This window comes from Calliphora vicina, chromosome 4 (assembly GCF_958450345.1).
Source record: "Calliphora vicina chromosome 4, idCalVici1.1, whole genome shotgun sequence".
NCBI lineage: Eukaryota > Metazoa > Arthropoda > Insecta > Diptera > Calliphoridae > Calliphora > Calliphora vicina.
In genome coordinates this window covers 95603502-95624575 of record NC_088783.1, presented here as the reverse complement: position 1 = coordinate 95624575, position 21074 = coordinate 95603502, and the positions used below count along the sequence as shown (strand labels likewise).

The 21074-nt window shown below is 34.5% G+C and overlaps 1 protein-coding gene across 1 annotated transcript in view; it reads right to left on the bottom strand.

Moving 5' to 3' along the window:
- Positions 1-21074, bottom strand: part of dtn (transmembrane protein 132C dtn) — a 343107-nt gene that overhangs the window by 295754 nt on the left and 26279 nt on the right. Inside the window, exons 3-5 of the mRNA XM_065510268.1 lie at positions 9664-9912; positions 9088-9596; positions 8797-9007 (exon numbers count right to left, since the gene is read on the bottom strand). Coding sequence (XP_065366340.1) covers positions 8797-9007; positions 9088-9596; positions 9664-9912 — 969 coding nt within the window. The remainder of the gene's footprint in view (positions 1-8796; positions 9008-9087; positions 9597-9663; positions 9913-21074) is intronic.

The following is a 21074-nucleotide window of genomic DNA, read 5'->3' as shown; positions in this document are numbered from 1 at the left end:
CTGTTGTAATCGGGAACCTAATACTTCAGCACTTCTTTGCGAAATATTTGTGTCACGCACGAGATCATCAAAATCCGCTTGGGTTATAAAATGCGGCGATGGATCGGCTAGCATATTTCCTATTGGTAAAAATTCCGAATAAAGTTCTGATCTAGAGCCGATACTCAGTAATTCTAAATCATCACATGGAATTGTGCGAACCTCTTCCGATGGAGCCTTTGGATTTGATGTTGAACGTAGTACCGCGGGCTGCACTGAATCACATTTATGGTAAACGATTTTCTCCCTATATTGATTCTTCAGCCTGATGGTATTCGGCTGATTTCGGCAAAAGTAACACAAATCGCGCGAATGCTCACTCCGCTTCAACCAAATTACTGGGTACACATATTTTATTGGGAACTGCTTAGATCGTAGTAACCCCTTGTAACAATAATTACACACAACTTCTGGTATATACCATGCCTTCGGAACCATGTTTATTAAAAAATATTGTTCATACTTCCACAAAAGCCTTTGTTACATTTTTTCCTTTATTAAAAGGTACAAATAAACCACAAACTTTATTACTTTTTAAAAATGACCACTTATTAAAAATTATTTATAAGAATTTTGACGTGTCAATTCAAAACTACTAGATGCTTGATGTTACATAAGATATTTAACTTTTTATATACAATAAGCCCAATTATGAATAAAAAATTCCCCGGGAGTTTTTTCCCATTGAATTTGAATAGGAAAATTGAGAAAAGGGAAAAACTCCCGAGGGAGTTTTTATTCATAATTGGGCTGAATGTATCCTGATAAATAAAAACGAATTAACATTTAATAGACTCAACCCTTTTTTAAAATTAGTAGGAAAATTATCTGGGACATGAAAGAAAAAATGTTTAAAGGATTTTCCTTGAAATTTGTTGTCCTGAAAAATTAAAAAAATATTGTTTCCATTTCTGGTGACCGTCTTCTTTTATTTGACAAACATTTATAAAAATATTTATTTAATTTTTTATAAATTTGTACATCCTTGAAACTTTGAAGTCCTTTAAAAAGAAGAAAGGATCAGAAAATTAAAAACTGAGAACGCAGATTTACTATATACGATCTCCAGTTTCATGTGTATGTGGACTTGTTCAAGTCCAAAAAGTACTATCTAATATTTTTGTAATCTTAATTGCTGTATCGATAAAAGTATTTTTTTTTAATGAACTAAATAATATGTTTTTTTCTGTTTAGGCTTAACTTATAAAGCTATAAGAACGAAATTTAAGCATGTGTTAAAGTATATGCATGGTTTCAACATATATTTTTTTTAGAAAAATATATTGGAAATTCTCAAGGATATAAAAGGATACATTTTTCAAAGGACATTTTTTACAACTTTTCGTCCTGAAAAGTAAAAATAAAAACAATTATCTACTTCTAGAAATTGTCCCCTTTCATTTGATATCCATATAAAGAAAAACTAATGAACAGAACTATTTAAATAATTTTTTTGAAATTTGTATATCCTTAAAACTTTGAAGTCCTTTAAAAGGGAGAAAAGATCACAAAATGAAAAACTGAAAACGCAGTTCTACTATATATGATCTCAGGTTTCATATGTGTTAGTGTCGTTCAAGTCCAACAAAAAAAATGTAAAATTGTATCACGGTGTAATAGTTAAAGTGGAACCATCCATTGTTTCACCTCCAAGCTTCGGGCTCGAATTCGACCGGTCAAGGTTCATTGAACAATCGAATAAATCGCAAATGACCCATTTGCAGTAAAAACCATCCTCTTCGATTTTGCTACAAATTCAGGGATATGAGTATGGAACGCAAGCTACGCACTGTAGCGTTTCATGGACTTTGTTCTCGCTGTTTGTCAAGTGGACATCCAATTCAAAATTGCAAGAGTATTGCCTCCTGCAAATATTGCAAAAAGAATCCTAACTCTTTACTCCATACTCATACCACCTCGAAGACTCAAAGGCGATCGATTTCCAATTTAAATCAGATCACAATACGTCAGGCTGTTTCATTTTCGCCGACTTTGCAAGTCAAGCTATGTTTGGAAAAATCTAAAGTTGTGTTACGTTCTGTTTTAGACTTATGTTGTCAAAACAGCTACATATGTGCTGAAATGATAGCCAAACTTCACTTACCAGTGATTAAGATTGATGATAATGAGTACTGTAGGGTGGAAATCGATTCACTTTATGACTCATCTCAACGCCTCTATATAACGGCTAAAGTTCAGAAAATGAACCGCATCAAGACTCCTCCAGTATTTCCAACATTTAATCACTCGGGCAATGTAGCGTTAGTCTTGGGACCTGAAGTTGCTCCGCTTATTTTAAAAGGGAAAATACATACTTGCTCAATACACCATTTTTGGATGGATTATTTCGGGATTATCCCGATATTAATTTAGGTAACGATCGCTTTTATCGCAACAGGAGTCCTTAATGGCTCAAAATTTAATAAAACAACAGGAGTCCTTAATGACTCACATTTGTTTGAAAAAAAAAATATATATATATTTTATTACAGTCCACAGGAGTCCTTAATGGCTCAAACGTCGAATTTATTTCAACAGGAGTCCTTAATGGCTCAAATTAGTTTTTATTTAATTACAACACTCTTATGTGTTGCAACTTGCAAGGTGGCCGGCAATGTTTAAGTACAAAGCTATTATTTTCGTTATTTTTTTGCTAAGTGTAAATCCTAGTGGTTTACTACTTTAGTTTACATCATTGTTGGAAAACTATTTTCAACGAGTAAACCGTTAACGGTATTTAATCTTTGTTTGTCACCAACTACTTAGAAATAAGTTTATGCTTCAATCGTCTTTTGGAAGCCCTTTATTGCACTTCGTTCTTAATACATAGAAAAAAGGTAAAATTTGATTTTTAATAAAGGAAAGAGATTCTGCTCTTTTATTTTGAATTTTTAACCATTTAATAATTCTTGTGTTTTTATTTTTATTGATTTGAAACGGATATACGCCGAAACAGAACAATAATATAATTTTTCTGAAAATAAACATAAAATATGTTTTGAAAGCCAGAAAAATGTTTCAATGATGATTGATAGGTGTGTAGTAAAATATCAATCACACACGTATACGAAGGGTTCACCGGCAGTCAGAGATGGGGATAGTGCACTAAATTTGCAGTTTCCACTAAAAGTATAGCTATTTAGTGGTGACTTGAAAAATAACAGTCTCACTAAGCAATAGTGGTAGTGGTACAAGAAAGTTTTTCACTAAAATTAATTTTGTGATAGTGAAAAACCTTTTTTTTACAGCTTAGTGCAAATTTTTTTTACTCCACTAACAGGATAGTGGAAAAATATAAGGTCTGTTCATTTACTTTCCCAGTAAATACTTGCAACGAGAGAATAAAATCAAAATTTACAAAATTACTCTTTTAAATTCTCAATAATAGTAAAAAGTAAATGAACGCTTTTCCAGTAACAATTCCAGTAAAATGTATAAATACTCACATTTTCTTCAATTTTATTGATAATTCTTTTTTTTGACATTTTTTCACCACAAATAAAATTGTAAATAAATAAATAATAGTTCCAAATAGAACTTGTAATAGTTTGCAACGAGAGAACACTCTCTAAAATTTATACGCTCTTGATTTTTTCTCTACTTGCAAGTTTTTTGAGTTAATGAACGCTTTTCCAGTAACAATTGTTACTAACTAGTAACAACTTTTAGTTATTGAACAGAGCTATAATCATTCACTAATGTTAATGGAACTCAAATACATATCATTCTATTTGAGTTCCATTAACATTAGTGAATGATTACAGCTCTGTTCAATAACTAAAAGTTATTTTATACTTTTTTTATTTTTATTATTTATTAAATTAATTAATACTAATATTAAAGTAGTAACATTAGGTTATATTGCGATATACGTTGTTAAATTATATTAATACAAATTAAAATTGCTAAGATTTTAATTCCTGAAATTTACTTTACTCAAAAATTTAAAGTTTTTATTTTATGTTTTTATACAATAACCTCTACGATGGGTAGTCATCTTGACGCGATGTAGAGGTTTAAGTGCGATTATTCGTGTTGGCCATGCTGGGGACAGTTTAACTTGAGTTGGCTGTCTCTGGCAGGGTTTCCCATTCCAGAAGGGCACGCGTTGAGCATGATACTAAGAACTACCCTCCCCCCTTTGTCTGATAGCGTCTGTTCTCCTCTGGGGCGGCTATCAGACGCTTTTTCCATCGAACCATTTTCCCCTCATTGAGAGGGGTGGTTAAGGTGGATAGTCCGGCTGGTAAGGACTCTTTAATGTCCGTCCGAAATCCACCAGCGTCTGTTTCCCATATTGGGCGGCTGGTGGTCTGCGTCTGTTTCTCCAATGGGGCGGCAGTTATTTCAACACCTGGCAGCAGGTATAAAATGCAATTAATTGTCCATCAGGACACATGGAGGAAAGAAAGCCATGCCCCATGTACCCGGTCGGGGGCTTCATAATCTCCGGGGACCCTACTCACACAGCGATGGTTTCGGGCTGTGGTGAGTCGAATGCTACTGCAACTCAGGCTAGTCAGGTGATCACTCCGGGCCAGACTAGTCTGCATGCTACTGGTGTCGCAAGAGGTCAATCTGGCATACCCAGATTGGCTGATTGTAAAAAATCTAAAGCAATAGGTGGTAGTGACCTAAGCGGCGAGGTACCTCTGGACTTCTCTCCAAGTACCTCCAAAGCCGCTAAAGCCCAAGTCGCCAAGGCGGCTAAACCCCCTGTTTCGGGTGCCTCTAAGGGGGAAGCGACTAAGTCGCCCCTCACGGATGCTTCCCATATGCCAACTGTGCGCTCACGTCTTGTGAAGGAATCCTCCTGTCCTGAAGACGCATCACCCCTGGCCAATTCCGGCTCTGAAATTAACCCCAGGCATAAAAACTCTGCTAGAAGGGCTGCTACCACCAGGCGTTCCGCTTACCGCTTTGTTGAGGCACTTGGCTCTAAAAAAGTCGAGGATCTCACTAAGGAGCAACAAGCTTCACTTTCCTGGGCGAAAGCCTATATTGCTGGTCTCCTTCTGCTGAATTACCAGCGGGGCCTAAACGGCAACGTTCAGAGCAGGATACAGCGGCCAAGAGCCTGCAACCGGAACCTAAACGGCCCAAAGCGACACAAAGGTCGTTAGCTAAGTCCTTTAGCGAGATTGTCAAGGACAGTCTTGTCAGGGCGGTTATCGACCGGAGTGCCAATGACGGATCCATATCTCAATTGAATTGGGATATGGTGAAGCAAAAACTGGTAGGGGTGTTTTGGAAAGTTCTCAAAGAGAACCCAGGCACTCCTCCACAATGCGATGACGCTGGTTGGTACCAGGGTCACGTAAAACTTATGTCTTGCGTAGATGAACGCTCAGCGTTGCTACTAAAGACTGCCGTCGCATCACTGGGTGAGGACCTTAAGAACCTTACGAGGAATGCGAAAAGGAAAGCCTGGAGGGACTTCTGTAGCGGCGTGGAAGGATCCTGAGACTAACCGATTACGTAAAATTCTATCAACTTCACCGGTTGTACCAAGCTATATCCAGAAACCGTGGTAGATGGACTCTGAATAGTAAAGAAACACTTGAGGTCCTATTAGATACTTATTTTCCAGGTTGCCTTCCAGTCGATGATGAGACTGTGAATGGGGCTGCCGATTCTGCTGCTCCGGGTGATAACTCTGTTCCGATAAACAGGGATAGAATCAAATGGGCAATCAAAAGCTTCGACCCGTTTAAATCTCCTGGGCCGGATGGCATTATTCCTGCTGATCTTCAAAAGAACGAAGAAATAGTTGTACCATGGCTCATTAGCATATACACAGCGTGTATTAGATGGACCTATATCCCCACATGGTGGACGAGATGTAGAGTAGTCTTCATTCCTAAAGGTGGTAAGGCGACTCACACTAAACCAAAGGATTATAGGCCAATTAGTCTTGCATCCTTCCTGCTGAAACCCCTAGAAAGGGTGATTGACGTATATCTGAGAATGACCATTCCGTCGGAACTCATCTCTAAATTCGCTAGTTGGCTCCATTGAGGAGTCGCTAATACATAAGGAGTATTCACTTGTTGCCTTTCTCGATATTGAAGGAGCTTTTAACAATGTCAGGCCCGATGCCATCCTATCTGCGATGGATGAACTGGGAATTGATCTATGTGTTCGCCGACTAGTCGAAAAGATACTCGGTTATAGAGTCATTTGTGCTACTTTAGGTGGTGTAAGTGTTTTTAAAGTGGCCAATCGTGGAACCCCGCAGGGGGGTGTATTATCACCACTTCTGTGGAATTTGGTTATGAATTCCCTGTTGATCAGGATGGACAACAGAAGGATCAAGACAGTCGCATATGCTGACGATGTTGCAGTATTTATATCTGGTAAATTTCTGGATACAATATCTAGTTGTATGGAATTAGCATTAAGTACACTGAGTGAGTGGAGTATTTCAAGTGGACTTAGTGTAAACCCACAAAAAACGGAATTGGTTCTCTTCACTAGGAGGTATAAGATCGATGACTTCAGACCACCTAGACTGAATGGAATCAGTCTTGAGATTAGAGATAATAATCTCAAGACTGATTCCATTCAGTCTAGGTGGTCTGAAGTCATCGATCTTATACCTCCTAGTGAAGAGAACCAATTCCGTTTTTTGTGGGTTCACACTAAGTCCACTTGAACTAAGTCTTGGCATCATTCTAGATAAAAGACTGTCCTGGAATTTGAATATTCAAAACAGGATTAACAAGGCTTATGTAGCCATCTACTCCTGTAAGAAGGCAATTGGTACAAACTGGGGTATTATGCCGAATGGTATCAGTTGGATCTTCAAAGCAGTTGTTAAACCCATCTTGTTCTATGGAGTGTTGGTGTGGTGGCACTCCTTGGATAATGCCACTCACCGTAAGGCTGTGGAACGAGTTCTCAGGACTATTGCGATACTGATTACAGGCGCTATAAGTACTACCCCCTCTAAGGCACTTTTTACTATCCTAAACTGGTTACCAGTTGATTTGATGGTGATACAAATGGCTCTCAACTCTGCTGTGAGACTGAATGCTGGATGTTCGTGGTCTGGTAAAGATCATGGGCACTCTAAGATACTGAACTACTATGGGTACTTACATAGTAATGTCGATTACTGCATCGCAAAACCATTTTTCGATATGCATTTCCATATTAAGATCCCGAATAGGGATTCATGGCAGCGCGGACTCTTACCCCCTGATGATGTCATAAGGGTATTTACTGATGGCTCAAAGCGGGGCAATAGGGTCGGTGGTGGTTTCTTTATTGAGAACTATGGGATTAAATCCTATTTCAGGCTACCTAACTTTTGTACGGCTCTTCAGGCGGAAATTACGGCCATTAAACGTGCATCCAACTGGCTGAGGTTTTATCAAATATCTGGCTGCCGTTAACGGAATAGCGGGTGTCTTTACGACATCTAGGTTAACCGAGGAATGCCGGGTATCCCTTAATGAGATAGCGAGACATTCTAGGATAACGCTTATATGGGTCCCTGGCCACGATGGTAATCAGGGTAATTGTATAGCTGACGAACTGGCCAAAATGGATGCGATGATGGATGATGATGAGATCGACCCCTTTTCTGGTATCTCCCTTGCTATATGCAAGATGGCTGATCAGCGGACACTATATGAATCTGCACAAAGCAGGTGGACCAATGAGTCTTCCTGTGTTATAACGAGGTCTACTTGGCCCGTATATGATGCCAGCAGGACGAATCTACTTATGGAGTTTCGTCGTGAGCAAATAAGGCTAATTGTCTCCTTCATTACAGGACACTGTATAATTGGGACACATGCTAGGAGATTGGGCCTACGGTATAATGACTACTGTCGGAGCTGTCATAATGAAGAAGAGGATGAGACGGTGTCACACCTATTCTGCCAATACCCGGCTCTGATAAACATGAGGGAACGCATCTTCGGAATACCATTCCTATCATGCTTAGATAGCTCATCTAAGCATGATAGGAATGGTCTTAGAATGGTCAAGGATAAGTCTTAGACGAATCTACTCTTTCATCAGAGAATCTGGTTGATTTAGCCTGGAAACAACGGACGTATAATTAATACCAAGATGTTTACCCCCTGGGTATCACAACGGGATCAGTTTTGAATGGACCCAAGTGAGCTGCTTGAAGAGTGGCTACCCATGGAACCTAACCTAACCTTTATACAATAAAAAATAATAAAATGGAAATATTTTGACTATATTTTCAATTTGTTTGGAATATTTCTATAAACACTATTTTTTGAGATTTTAGTGCATATAATATAATTAAAGCTTTCATGTAGTGACTGTTAAAAATTTGCACTATTTTATTGTAATGCAAAATTTTCACTTTAGTGGTAGTGGAAAAATTTTCACTACCACTAATTTTTTTAATGGTAGTTAAAATATGTTTCACTACCACTAATTTTTTTAGTGGTAGTTAAAATATTTTTCACTACCACTATAGTGATGAAAAATAGTGGAAAATCAAAATGTTGTCACTATAGTGGGATTTAGTGGAAACCTTCAACTCTGCCAGCAGTATGTGTCTATGGGCCCCTTTATATTGTTACTTTTCTATGCACATATGTATGGTCTAGTTACCCGGCTAGACCATACATAAATAAATAACTTATTTGATAAAAAAATAAATAACTTATTTGATAAAGAAAATATATATGTAGGTATAAAATCATAACATAAAAATATTTTTTTCTTTTTAAATTTTTTTAACATACTCATAGACAGCATTGTACATACCTTTGCCATTGGCAATACTGCTTGTATGTCATCTTTATTGACTTCAAGTTTAGCTATTATTCTCTTTTTATTATCTTCAGGCGAAAGATCGGCTAACGAATCTTTTGGATTATCATAGATGTATGTGACAGACCAGACAATTTTGCCTCCTTCTATTAAATCTTTTGTATCATCAGCTACCTCCAACAACCAAGTAAATACTTCATTAACTCTAAATATATATATATATTTAAAAAAAGATATAATTATGTTTAAAATTCCAATACACATAAATCGTAAAATACTAAATACCTTTTCTCTGTTATTTGTGACGAAGTATTATTATCAAGTTTCTTTTTTATGGCTATTACGCGAACTGTTGAATGCTTCGTATTATCCCTTTCTATTGATATATTCCACAAGTCAGAAGACGCAGTTGCTCCTATAACCTTGATACCAGATTTTATTCGAGCTTTTACAGTAAATGATGAAATATTTTTCTCCGGATTTTGTTGCAAAAAAACGGGCACGTGGAATTTAGACAATGGATAGAGTGGTTGTTGTGGCAAAAGAATAATAAGGGATTCGTCAACGTGAAATTCTTTGAATGGCTCTAAAGGGGTTACGAGAGGAACTTGAACGAAGCTAGTTAAAGGCTGTATTTGCACTTTTGGCTCACATAGCTCAGGATTTCGCACTGGAGGCTCAAACACGCTGTATGAAACTTGAACAAGGCGTTGGGGGACTTTGGTAGGAGTGCTATTAGAATTTTCTTTAGGAGGTGGTGGTAGCGCATGAAACCATTTAAATGGTATAACAACCTATGTTAGAATTACAAAAATAATTTAATATTATTATAATTTAAAAATGACAAGTTAAAGCTAATACCTCAGCAACACATACTCCGTCTTCTCCCTCAGGCATACATCTTCCTTTTATGGGTAAATGATTGTTACTAGAAACATGTAATAATACACAAATCTTTTGTCGTTGTAAATGACCACCGGGATCGGCACCAGCATGAAAAAGAACACGTAGTACTGGTGAGTCTTGTGATACAATAGTACTAACTAGATGTGCAGATATGTCCAAGTGAAGATTGGACTGTTGTAGTTCAATTAAAGCTGCAGTGGTGTTCTGAAAGTATTAAAAAAAAATATTTTATAAGATCATGGCTGTACAAATCAAATCTGTATTAACTCAACAAGGTAATACGCTAAGGGACGACCAGAGCACAGTGGTTTAGAAACTTTTTATTTTTTAAATAATTCGGTAGCTCTGAACGATTGGTGATATCTTAATTAAATATCACATAGCCAGTGCTGAGGTGTTTTTGAGTTGATGGATGGCTTGTTTATTGGGATCTGTCTAAAAGTTAATCTGTGGGTTAATATTTTCCAAACAAATTTTTTACATCATAACCTAAGAATTTAAAAAAAAATGCATCGATCTTTTACATTTCATGCTTTTATAAATATAACGTTTTAAGGTTTGCAATATGTAAATTTAAGAAATCGTAAAAAGGGTAGTGATAGAAAATATATCTGTATGCCATTTTTTTATACCATATTTTTTTTTTATTTCATATTTTTTTTTTTTTTTATTTATTTTCAACAACCTAGCCTATTGGCCATAATCGGTTATAAATTTCTACTTAAAAAAAAAATAGTTTACATTAAAAAATGTAAATATAAAATAAATTTTTTAAATATAAATAAATTTTATTTATTGTATCTTCACAAAATAATGTGAACTATCAATAATTTGTTCAAATCTTAAATCTAAATATTATTTTTTATTTACGCCCCCAACAGTTGGACGAAAAATTATGTTTAATTTATAGATCCTATCATCAGCGCAGGTCTGTTAGATTCCTTCTTCTTAGTCGGATGTAGCCATTACTTCTCATTAATGTTCGTGCAAGTGGGTTTGGGTGAACTTCTAACTTTTTCAAATATGACTCCGCTTGTTTTTTTATTTAATTTTTCACCAGGGAGACACCTAGGTCCTTATGAATGTTAATATTTCTCACATACCAAGGCGCTGCTGTTATCATTCGTAATATTTTATTTTGGAATCTTTGAATTTTTTCAATATTAGAAGCTGAGGCCGTGCCCCATAATTGAATTCCATAGCACCATATGGGTTTTATTATTGAGCTGTACACAGAGTACGGAAATAAACAAATCGAAACGTTTGCTATCGTTTTGTTTTGTTCTTTTCAGTGAGTAAAACAAAAACCAAAAACATACAATGAGAATGATTGTCCCATTATGTTTTGTATTGTTTTTGCTCATGAGCGCAAACTGTACATTAATATAAACGTACGCAGCTAGAAAAGAGTAAGAACAATATTGAAACATTATGATAAAAAACGTTTGGTAATTGATTTAATCATTATAATAGAGAACACAGTACAAAAAAAAAACAATACGAATAAAAAATACGTTTTTCTATCTGTTTTGTACTCAAATGTATGATTGTAACGGTAAATTAAATAATGCAGATGAGTGAAAAGCTAATCGTTTCGTTTTTTCTCTTTGTCACTTGAAAAGTTTTTGCTCATGTACAATACAATATAAAATTTTGATTTGTTTTGTACAGTTTGCAAACGTTTGCGAAATGTTTTGTTTGTTTTCATAGTCTGGCTGTACAGCAAAAGTTTGCAATCTAAACTCAATCTCGAATTTTTACCAATTAGCCAGTAAATTTGTAGTAATTTTAACTTCATTTGAGTCAATTTCGTATCTATATGCTTTTTCCAGGTAAGACGTCGGTCTAGATGCAGACCTAGATATTTAACTTCAGTTTGTTGAGGTATTATATGATTATTTATTATGTTCGATTCTCTACGCAATGTGAATGTAAGATGTATACATTTTTGCTCGTTTACTTTTATTCTCCATTGTTTTAACCACCTTTCTATGTCGAGTATAGTCTTGTAAAGTACAAATGCTTCTTGGGGGTTTTCATGAATGGCTAATATAGCTGTGTCATCAGCAAAAGTAGATATGTGGGTTCGACTGTTTGTAGGCATATCACAAGTATATAGCAAATATAGGAAGGGACCCAGTATACTTCCTTGGGGTACGCCTGCTTCAATAGCCTGTGGTGAACTTATGAAGTCTCTCTCTTTAAGAACGAACTTTCGATGACTTAAATAACATTCTAGAAGCTTGTGTGTGTTCACTGGTAAATATTGTTTTATTTTTATCGATAATCCTTCATTCCGTACTTTGTCGAAGGCTTGCGAAACGTTGATGAAGAGTGCAGAACAATATTTGTTTTCTTCAAAGGTCTTGGATATGATTTCTACCAACCTGTGAGTTTGTTCTATGGTGTTATGTTTTTCTCGAAATCCGAATTGATGAGTTGGAATACAATCAAAATGATTCACTATCGGCTTTAACTTGTGCATTAACAGTTTTTCGAATAGCTTTGATATATTTGACAATAGGCTAATGGGTCTATATGATTCTACTTTACTGTGATCTTTTCCCGGCTTAGGTATCATTGTAACTAAAGAAACCTTCCAATCCGGTGGATAATATTCAAGGCGTAATATAGCATTAAAAATAAATAGTATTATTCTTAATGCAATTTGGGGTAGCTCGAGGAGCATCTTGTTACTGATTTTTTCAATACCAGGTGATTTTTTGGAGTTTAAATCAACAATAGCCTTGACAATCTCTGAAATCTCAAAACGAAGTGGTTCAGCTGCAGTAATATGGGGTAAAGTAGGTGGTAACACTATTATGTCGTTTGACTCGTTTGGGGAAAATACATTCTTTAGATGACTAACAAACAGGTTTCCTTTTTCAGTATCGTTTCTCGCCCAACCTCCACTAGAATTACGTAGAGGAGGTCTGCTCATAACAGGTCTGCTCATAACAGGTCTTTTTAATTTTTTTGTAGCTCGCCATAGAGAGTAATTTGAGTACTGGGTGGCATCTAAGTTCTCCAGATATTTATTAATTGAGTCAGTTTTGCGTTTGTGAAGAAGCATACTGAGGCGTTTGCGACATTTTCTAAGCTCCGTTTTAAGTTGAGTAGAGTTGCAACTCTCGACGAACTCTTCTTTTTTCAGCTAATAACTGTTCAATGTCTGCAGAATAGAGTCTATTGTATCTTATTTGTTGGGTTATTTGAGTGGCGTGTTCAACAGCAAGTTTTAAGTTTTGTTCAAAATTTTTGAGTGAGATATCGATATCTTCTGGTGTTCTTAGCGATATATTTCCTGTACTGTGTGTGCTAATATATTTTCTATATTTCAACCAATTTATTTTCGTGCTTGATATTGCAGACTGGCCAGTCGGGGATACTATTTCTAGGGGGTTCAATAGAGAAACGAAGGTGGGTGAGTGATCCGAGGATAATTCTAATGAAGATTTAACCTGCATTAGTTCCATTGGTAAATTTTTTGTAACTGCAAAATCAATGACATCGGGTATTTTGCTTGGGTCAGTAGGCCAGTATGTTGGTTCTCCGCTCGACAGCACCTTCAAATTCAATTTAGAAATTGTATTAAATTGTATTGTAACCTTTCGGGGTTACAAGTATTGATCTCCAGTGAGTATGCTTAGCATTATAATCGCCAGCTTCCAGGAATCAGGGTCCTAGTGATTCGTAAAAATGTTCATATTTGTTTTCAGTAATCGAAAACCTTGGAGGTGAATATATCGACGAAATTAATAGGTTTCTGTAGCAATCATCCAAACAGATTGTCGTAGATTGAAGATAATCTTCACAAATATCACACATTGAATGATGTTTGATACAGGTTTTAATTAAAATTCCAGAGCCTCCACATGCTCTATCTCTTGGATCATTTGTGCCATAAAAAACATATCCATTTATTTTAAATAAACATTATATCACTTCATGAATTTTTAGAAAATACTCGAGTTCGTTTTTATGTTTGCGAATGCCGTTAGCGTTCCAAAAACATATTCTTAGGCAGTTCATGATCTGTTAAGCAAAGCCTGCAATAACATTGATTGCATCTTAAGCATTTCTTGCATTATGTTACTCATTGAGTTTGTAAAGTTATTTACCGATTGCACAAGAGTTTCTATTGTAGATTCTAGTCTGGTAAAATTGAAAATTGGCGTTTGCTCTCTTACCACTGGGTTCATATTTTGGTTTTGTGGTTGCGTCTTAGTTTGGTTGTTTCTTAGTATATTTGCATATGTTTCTTTATTGTCATATGTCTATTGCAACGGGGGGTAGTTAAAATTGATGTTATTTAATGGCTGAGCTGGGAAAATCTGCGGTTTATGGCTTTGTGATTTTTTAACAATTGAGTAGGCAGGACAACCCCTGTAGTTTGCTGTGTGGTTACCTCCGCAATTGCTGCATTTTTTATTATTTTAGGATCATCTTTGGATTTGTTACATTGGGATGTGTTATGCAACTCCCCGCAAATAACACATACTGGTGGCAATTTGCTATATGCCTTGGTGTGTCCATATTCTTGGCAATTCATACATTGGACGGGGCTAAATCGTTTATGTTTTTTACGATGCAATAAATACTTCGGGTTATATATGGGATGTGTTTCATTTTTTTTCAGGTTTAAAACTATTGACCTGTATTTGAGTTTCATGAATCGTGCCTTTCTTGATTGGGATAACGTAGAAAGAGTTCTCTCCTATTAATGAGATCAGGCTCTGAACCAGTGAATTTGAATTATTTTCTCTCAAGTAAATAGGGGGTGGTTTTGTAGAGGTAATTTTATTTAGTGGTTCATCTGTTTCACATTCCAGAATAGAAAAACGATTTTCATTGTGTAGTCTAGCAGGTTCACTATCCTTATATAATTTGGCCAAGGGTGCCGCTTTCGAAGACTTGGGACTTCGTGCCCGTTTTAATACTGTAAAATACCGGTCCATTCCAACCTGTATTTGGGATTTATTATCTTTATTTAATGGTTGACTAATCTTGGGTATAGCGCCGCTAAATGGGTTAATTTTAATTGTAGTCGGTGTGGTGGATTTCGTTTCTTAAACAGATATTGCTAGCATACTTTCAGGCGTAAATAAAGTATTTGTATTCTTTGGTAACTCCAGATTAACAGCTGTTGGGTTTTCTTTTGTTTGACAATCATTAGTTGTTGACAATGCGGGGGAACAAGAACGAGCACGGTTAAAAGGCTTGGCGGTTAAAAACAAGCTGTCATCTATTCTTCTGTTTGTTTTGTTTATATTTTCTTCATCTGCATTAACTGTTACGTATGCATTTCTGCCGTTTACACTCAACCTTCGCTCACTGTTTTCGTTTAAGAGACTAATTTAAGAGTAGTTGTAAATAATTTAGTTAACACTCTTGATCTTTCTTTAATGTTAATGTACAAAAAAGTATCAAAAAAGAAATAAAGAATTTTCTTTACTTATTTGTCTTTTAGTTTATGCGTTAATAAAAAACAGGTGTAATTTATATTTATTTCCCGATAAAAACAAAATGATTGAAGATAAATATGCCGAGTTAAATATGTTTCGACGTAAAACTTTACGTTATTAAATATTTCCAAATATGTTTCGTCGTAACGCCTTAAGTCATTACATATTTATAAATTCGTTTTTAGAGGTTGTGATATATTTGCAAATTTGGGATATATTCACAAATATGTTTTGCTTTTTGTGACATATTTGCCATACTTAAAGGGGGGTCAGACGGCATGTATGCTTGTGTTTTGTGCCATGTATTGGGACATTTTTCCATATGTAAACATGTACATACCGTGTGATCCATATGAAACTTTGTGTATGTAAAATACATGTGTATTACTCGTGACATTTTTTGCAATTAGAGCATGTTCTATTTTCGTGTGTATAACAGTGTTGTATTTTGAAATACAACACTGTGTGAGTGCAAAATAAAAAACAAAACAAAAAATAGTAAAGCAAAATCATAACAAAATAAATTTCATTGCATTAAATATATGTATTGTGATTTTAAAATGTTTTAAATAAATATATTGTTAAAAACAACAAACATATAAACTAATAGAGGTTATGTCACATGCAATTACATATGTACGTTTGAACGTGGAAATTATGAATCGTATGTATAACGTGAATTTTGCCATACACATGGAATTCCATATGTATCGAATACATGTCCCAATACACAAGCAATACATGCCGTCTGACCACCCTATTACATTCACTTATATTTAAAAACTATTTAATGCGTATTTTTTAAAAACAATTTGTGATCGAATTAAGACAGATGACAAGATGGAATATACCTCTTTTTAAAGGTAAATCACTCAGCATTTGTCACCATTATTGCTCTTTTTCCAAAATTTCGTCTGACTATTTTTAAAATTTTTATGAAAATTAACATTTTTCATTGTTGATCCTCGGAAGAATTTTCGACAATTGTGGACAAACTAAGATAGATGACAGGATGGGACATACCTCATTTTAATGGGAAATGAACTAGCATTTGTCACCATGATAGCCCTTTTTCCAAAATTTCGTCTGACTATTTTTAAAATTTTTATGAACATTTTAATTTTTCACTGTTGATCCTCGGAAGAATTTTCGACAATTGTGGACAAACTAAGATAGATGACAGGACGGGACATACCTCATTTTAAAGGTAAATGATCCAGCATTAGTCACCATCATAGCTCTTTTTCCAAAATTTCGTCTGACTATTTTTAAAATTTTTATGAAAATTTTAATTTTTCACTGTTGATCCTCGGAAGAATTTTCGACAATTGTGGACAAACTAAGATAGATGACAGGATGGGACATACCTCATTTTAAAGGTAAATGATCCAGCATTTGTTACCATCATAACTCTTTTTCCAAAATTTCGTCTTTTTTTAGAATTTTTATGAAATTTTAATTTTTCACTGTTGATCCTGTTGAGCCATATATATTATGAAATCAGCAACGATTTTTTTTGGCCATTTTGGAGGAACCCATTTTTCTATGGAACCACTCACACGATGTTTAGCACGATTGTCTCATTATGTTCCAAAAACTGTCTACTTTCATAATATATATGGCTTGTACCGAGCCACTTCCCACGTTTCCCGTAATAAATCAGCAACGATTTTTTTGGCCATTTTGGAGGAACCCATTTTTCTCAGGAACCAATCATACGATTTTTAGCACGATTAGCTCATTATGTTCCAAAAACTGTCTACTTTCATAATATATATGGCTTGTACTGAGCCACTTCCCACGTTTCCCGTAATAAATCAGCAACGATTTTTTTTGGCTATTTTTGATTAACCTTCTTATACCTAAATTCCAACTAGTAATTTATGTTAAAATTTTTTCATTTTTTTTTTTCATTTATTTGTTTGTAATACAAAAAGCCTTCAAGGCCAAAAACGTATTACATCTATTTCCATAATATTATTTTAACATTGTATTACATGAATATTATTTTAACAATATATTTTTTAATAAACAATTTAAATAAGCCAAAAGTATTTGTTAAACAAAACTTAAATAAAAATTAATAAGTTAGATTAAATTTATTCGAATTGAAATTGAAATGTACACCCTTGATTCTTTGATATGACGTATAAAATTTGTTTCAAGACTCCCTATCAGTGGAGGCACACCATTTGCGTAAATATTTAGTGAGCTAAAAATTATACATTTATTAATTGGCCATATTGGGAAAAAGGTCAAGAAGACGTTTTCTAAATAACCTACATGAAAAAGAAAACACTCGTAAATCATTTGGTAAAATATTCCAGTATCTTGCAGATCTTATAAGAAACGATCGTTCAAAAACAGAACATGTTATAAGTGGTATAATAAGTTGTGGATTTCTAGTAGATCTTGAAAACATAAATCGTCCAAGAAGATAGTTTGGAATACCATATTTGATAATCTTGTAGAAATATATTAAATTTCGTAATTTTACATACTGTCTGAAAGAACAAGATAGAAATTTGATAATAGCATGAGATATGTGTTCATGATATCCAATACAATAAACAAACCGCACAATTCTCTTCACAACACGAAAGATTCTGTCCAGGATGTGCGAATTGGTACCAGAGTAGACCTCAATGCAGTAGTTTAGATGAGACATTAGCAAAGCGTGGGCTAACGTATACCTTATTCTCGTAGGCAAGTATAAACCAGTGTGGTATAGCCTTCTGAGTCCAAAAGTTAACCGAGAGGAAATAAAGTCAATATGTTCATCAAAATTGAGAAACTGGTCCATTACCACACCAAGACACTTAATTGAATCAACAAAGTTTATGTGTTTGCTACAAATTTCTATCTTGGGATATATATAATCTCGACGAGCTGTGCGAAACATAATGGCCTTGCTTTTGTCTGCATTTATCATAAATGAGTTTTGCATCATCCAATCGAGCAGTTTATCAAGCGTAAATTTTATAATAGCCTCTAAAACATCCGGAAAATCCCTGGAGGCACCGAACAACAGCTGGATATCATCTGCAAAAATGAATGGCTTTACTAAATCTAAATCAAAACAATCAACACAATCATTCATATATAAAAGGAACAAAATAGGTCCAATAATAGATCCCTGTGGTACTCCACATGTAATATCGACAATATCCGAATGGATTCCTTGTACACCAACATACTGTGATCTTCCTTTTAAATAAGAATTTATCAGTCTACATGCCATCACAGAGAACTTAAACTTTTCTCTTAGCTTTCGAATAAGAACAGAATGATCCAAACGGTCAAATGCTTTTGAAAGGTCTAGTGAAACCATAACACAATTACTGTTCCTGTTTAAATTGTCCCTTATAGTTTCCGTAATACCTAAAAGCATGCCAGTAGTATTATGTCCTGTTTTATATGCATATTGAACGTCACTAATAAGATTTTGTTGAGAAATATAATCGATAACCTGGGCCTTCAATACGTGTTCCATTATCTTAGAAATAGCTGGCAAAATGCTTATTGGCCGAAAATCATTGGCAGATTCTTTTTTAGGGACAGGAACAACGCGGGAGAGTTTCCATTGATTAGGATAGGTAGAGGTGGTAATTATCATATTAAATAAATGCAAAACGGGATCTAAAATGTATGGTAAAACTAATTTTATGAATTTAATTGGCAACCCATCAGTTCCTATGCTGTTTGAATTAACCTTCGACAGGGCTCTAAGTAGTTCATCAGTGTATATAGGTTTAAATGAAAATCCGTCAATATGTCCACTCAAAGATTCAAAATCAAATTCATTGGTCACATTGCCATTATTTACAACAAAAGACCGGTTCAATTCGTTAATGTCAATGTTCGAGAAGTTCGAAGAATTGCTTTTACTACATCCCACATTATTTAAAATTCTCCACATCTTTCTACTGTCAGCACCGTCAAACAGTCTCATATAGTGACGTCTTCTAAACGTTCGTATTAACGACTTCAATTTATTTCTTAGACGACAATAAATTCTGCGATTTTCCTCCGTTCCACTATTTTTAAATACACTATAAGCACGATTTCTGTGATACCTTGCTACAATAACTTCTCTCATTCTCATCCAAGGATCTCTTTTTCTCCTAACTCTAAATCTAATAATGGGCACAAATTCATACAATTCAGACAGAAGTGAATTCAAAATATTCAGTTTATAATTTACGCAGTTATTATCATAAAATGAGGAAAAATTAAAATGATCCACATGAGATCTAATGATGTTGAAATCGATATCATCAAATTTCCTGTACTCTATATATCTATCATACCTAGAAGTGATAAAGGGCAAAGAAATATAAATCAAGGCGTGATGAGATTGTAGAAACGGAACTGACGCTTGACCTGATAAGGTAATATTACCTTGACCACTAACAAGAAAAAAATCAATCAAAGATGTTGTATTATGATAAATATCCCAGTGTGTGGGCAAAGAATTGTGCAGATAAGACAGTCCTAGTCTCCTACAAACAGACCTAAGATTAGAAGCTTTAACTGGATCAAACAAATTGCAGTTAAAGTCGCCCATTATTACTATATTCTCGTACTGCGTAAATATTTCACCAAGAGTATCTTCCATTACATCAAGATCACCATCCGGTAGATAGATAACACCTATTAAAATAGTTGTACCATGACTGCTAGTTTCGATCAAAATAGCCTCACATAAATTGTAAGTGTCAGATGAGAAAACTTGTCTGTACTTAATCCCATTCGCCACTAAAATTCCAACACCACCACCCCTAGTGGGGTAAGGTCGATCATTTCTGCATAACCTATATCCTGGTACATTTACAGATCCGTCTGACATATCTGTTTTAAGCCACGTTTCTGACAGTCCCATTACATGTATGTCAGAATCAACTAATAAGCTTCTAAGTTCATCCATCTTAACATACTGTGATCTAGGATTAATACTTTGACAATTTACATGAGCGATGTTTATGTGATTGTCGCAATGAGCAAAAATTCGTCCTAATGTAGCGCCATCACTGATAATGGGTCCCATGTTGTTATTATGGGACATCATAGCAGATAATCTCAACAAACCACGTCAATATCAAAAAAACAAAAGTGTACAAATCAATCAAACAAACTTTAGTCGAAAACATAATAGAGGTATTAACTAAAGTAAAAAAAAAAAAATTTAATTTTCATAAGAAACAACAAGTTCTCTCAAAAAAATAAATAATATAAAAAGAAATATTTAATAATTTTATAAATAACAAAATCTTAATAAATTCTATTACTTAAAAATTGTTTTAAATTTAAATTTGAACGCAATTTTTTTAAAATTGTTTGTGTACGAAATTAAAGTTTTTTGACATAAAACGTAACAAAATAGAGCCGCAGATATTTGGTCTGTTCAATAACAAAAAACTATTACGAATTATCACAAATTGTTTATAAATTTTTGAGTTTTTCAATACGAATTAAAATTTTTGTGTGAAAATTTGTAATAGTTCGCAATAATCCCCTGTTATTGAACAGACCAATTGATAAACTGGTATTTAGCTAATTTTTACTTAATTTTATAGTATTCAAATACAGTTTGAGTTTTTCAATGCTATATAATTTGTCTTATTTAAATATGATAAAAGTGTGGTAGCACTACTAAATATCAAAAAAGTATCGATAGTTTTGTATAAAACAGCTGTTCAATCAAAACAAAAATTAATACAAATGGCTAACGTTGGCCATTTAAGTATAATTTAAAAAAGCACTGAGAAACTCATCTTCGTATTTAAATAGAACTAAAATATAATTAATATTTAAATATGAGGTATATGTAAATTTGGGGTATATGTTAAATTTATTATAATATATGAGATCAATTAAAGTATTCCCTAGACATTTCAATCA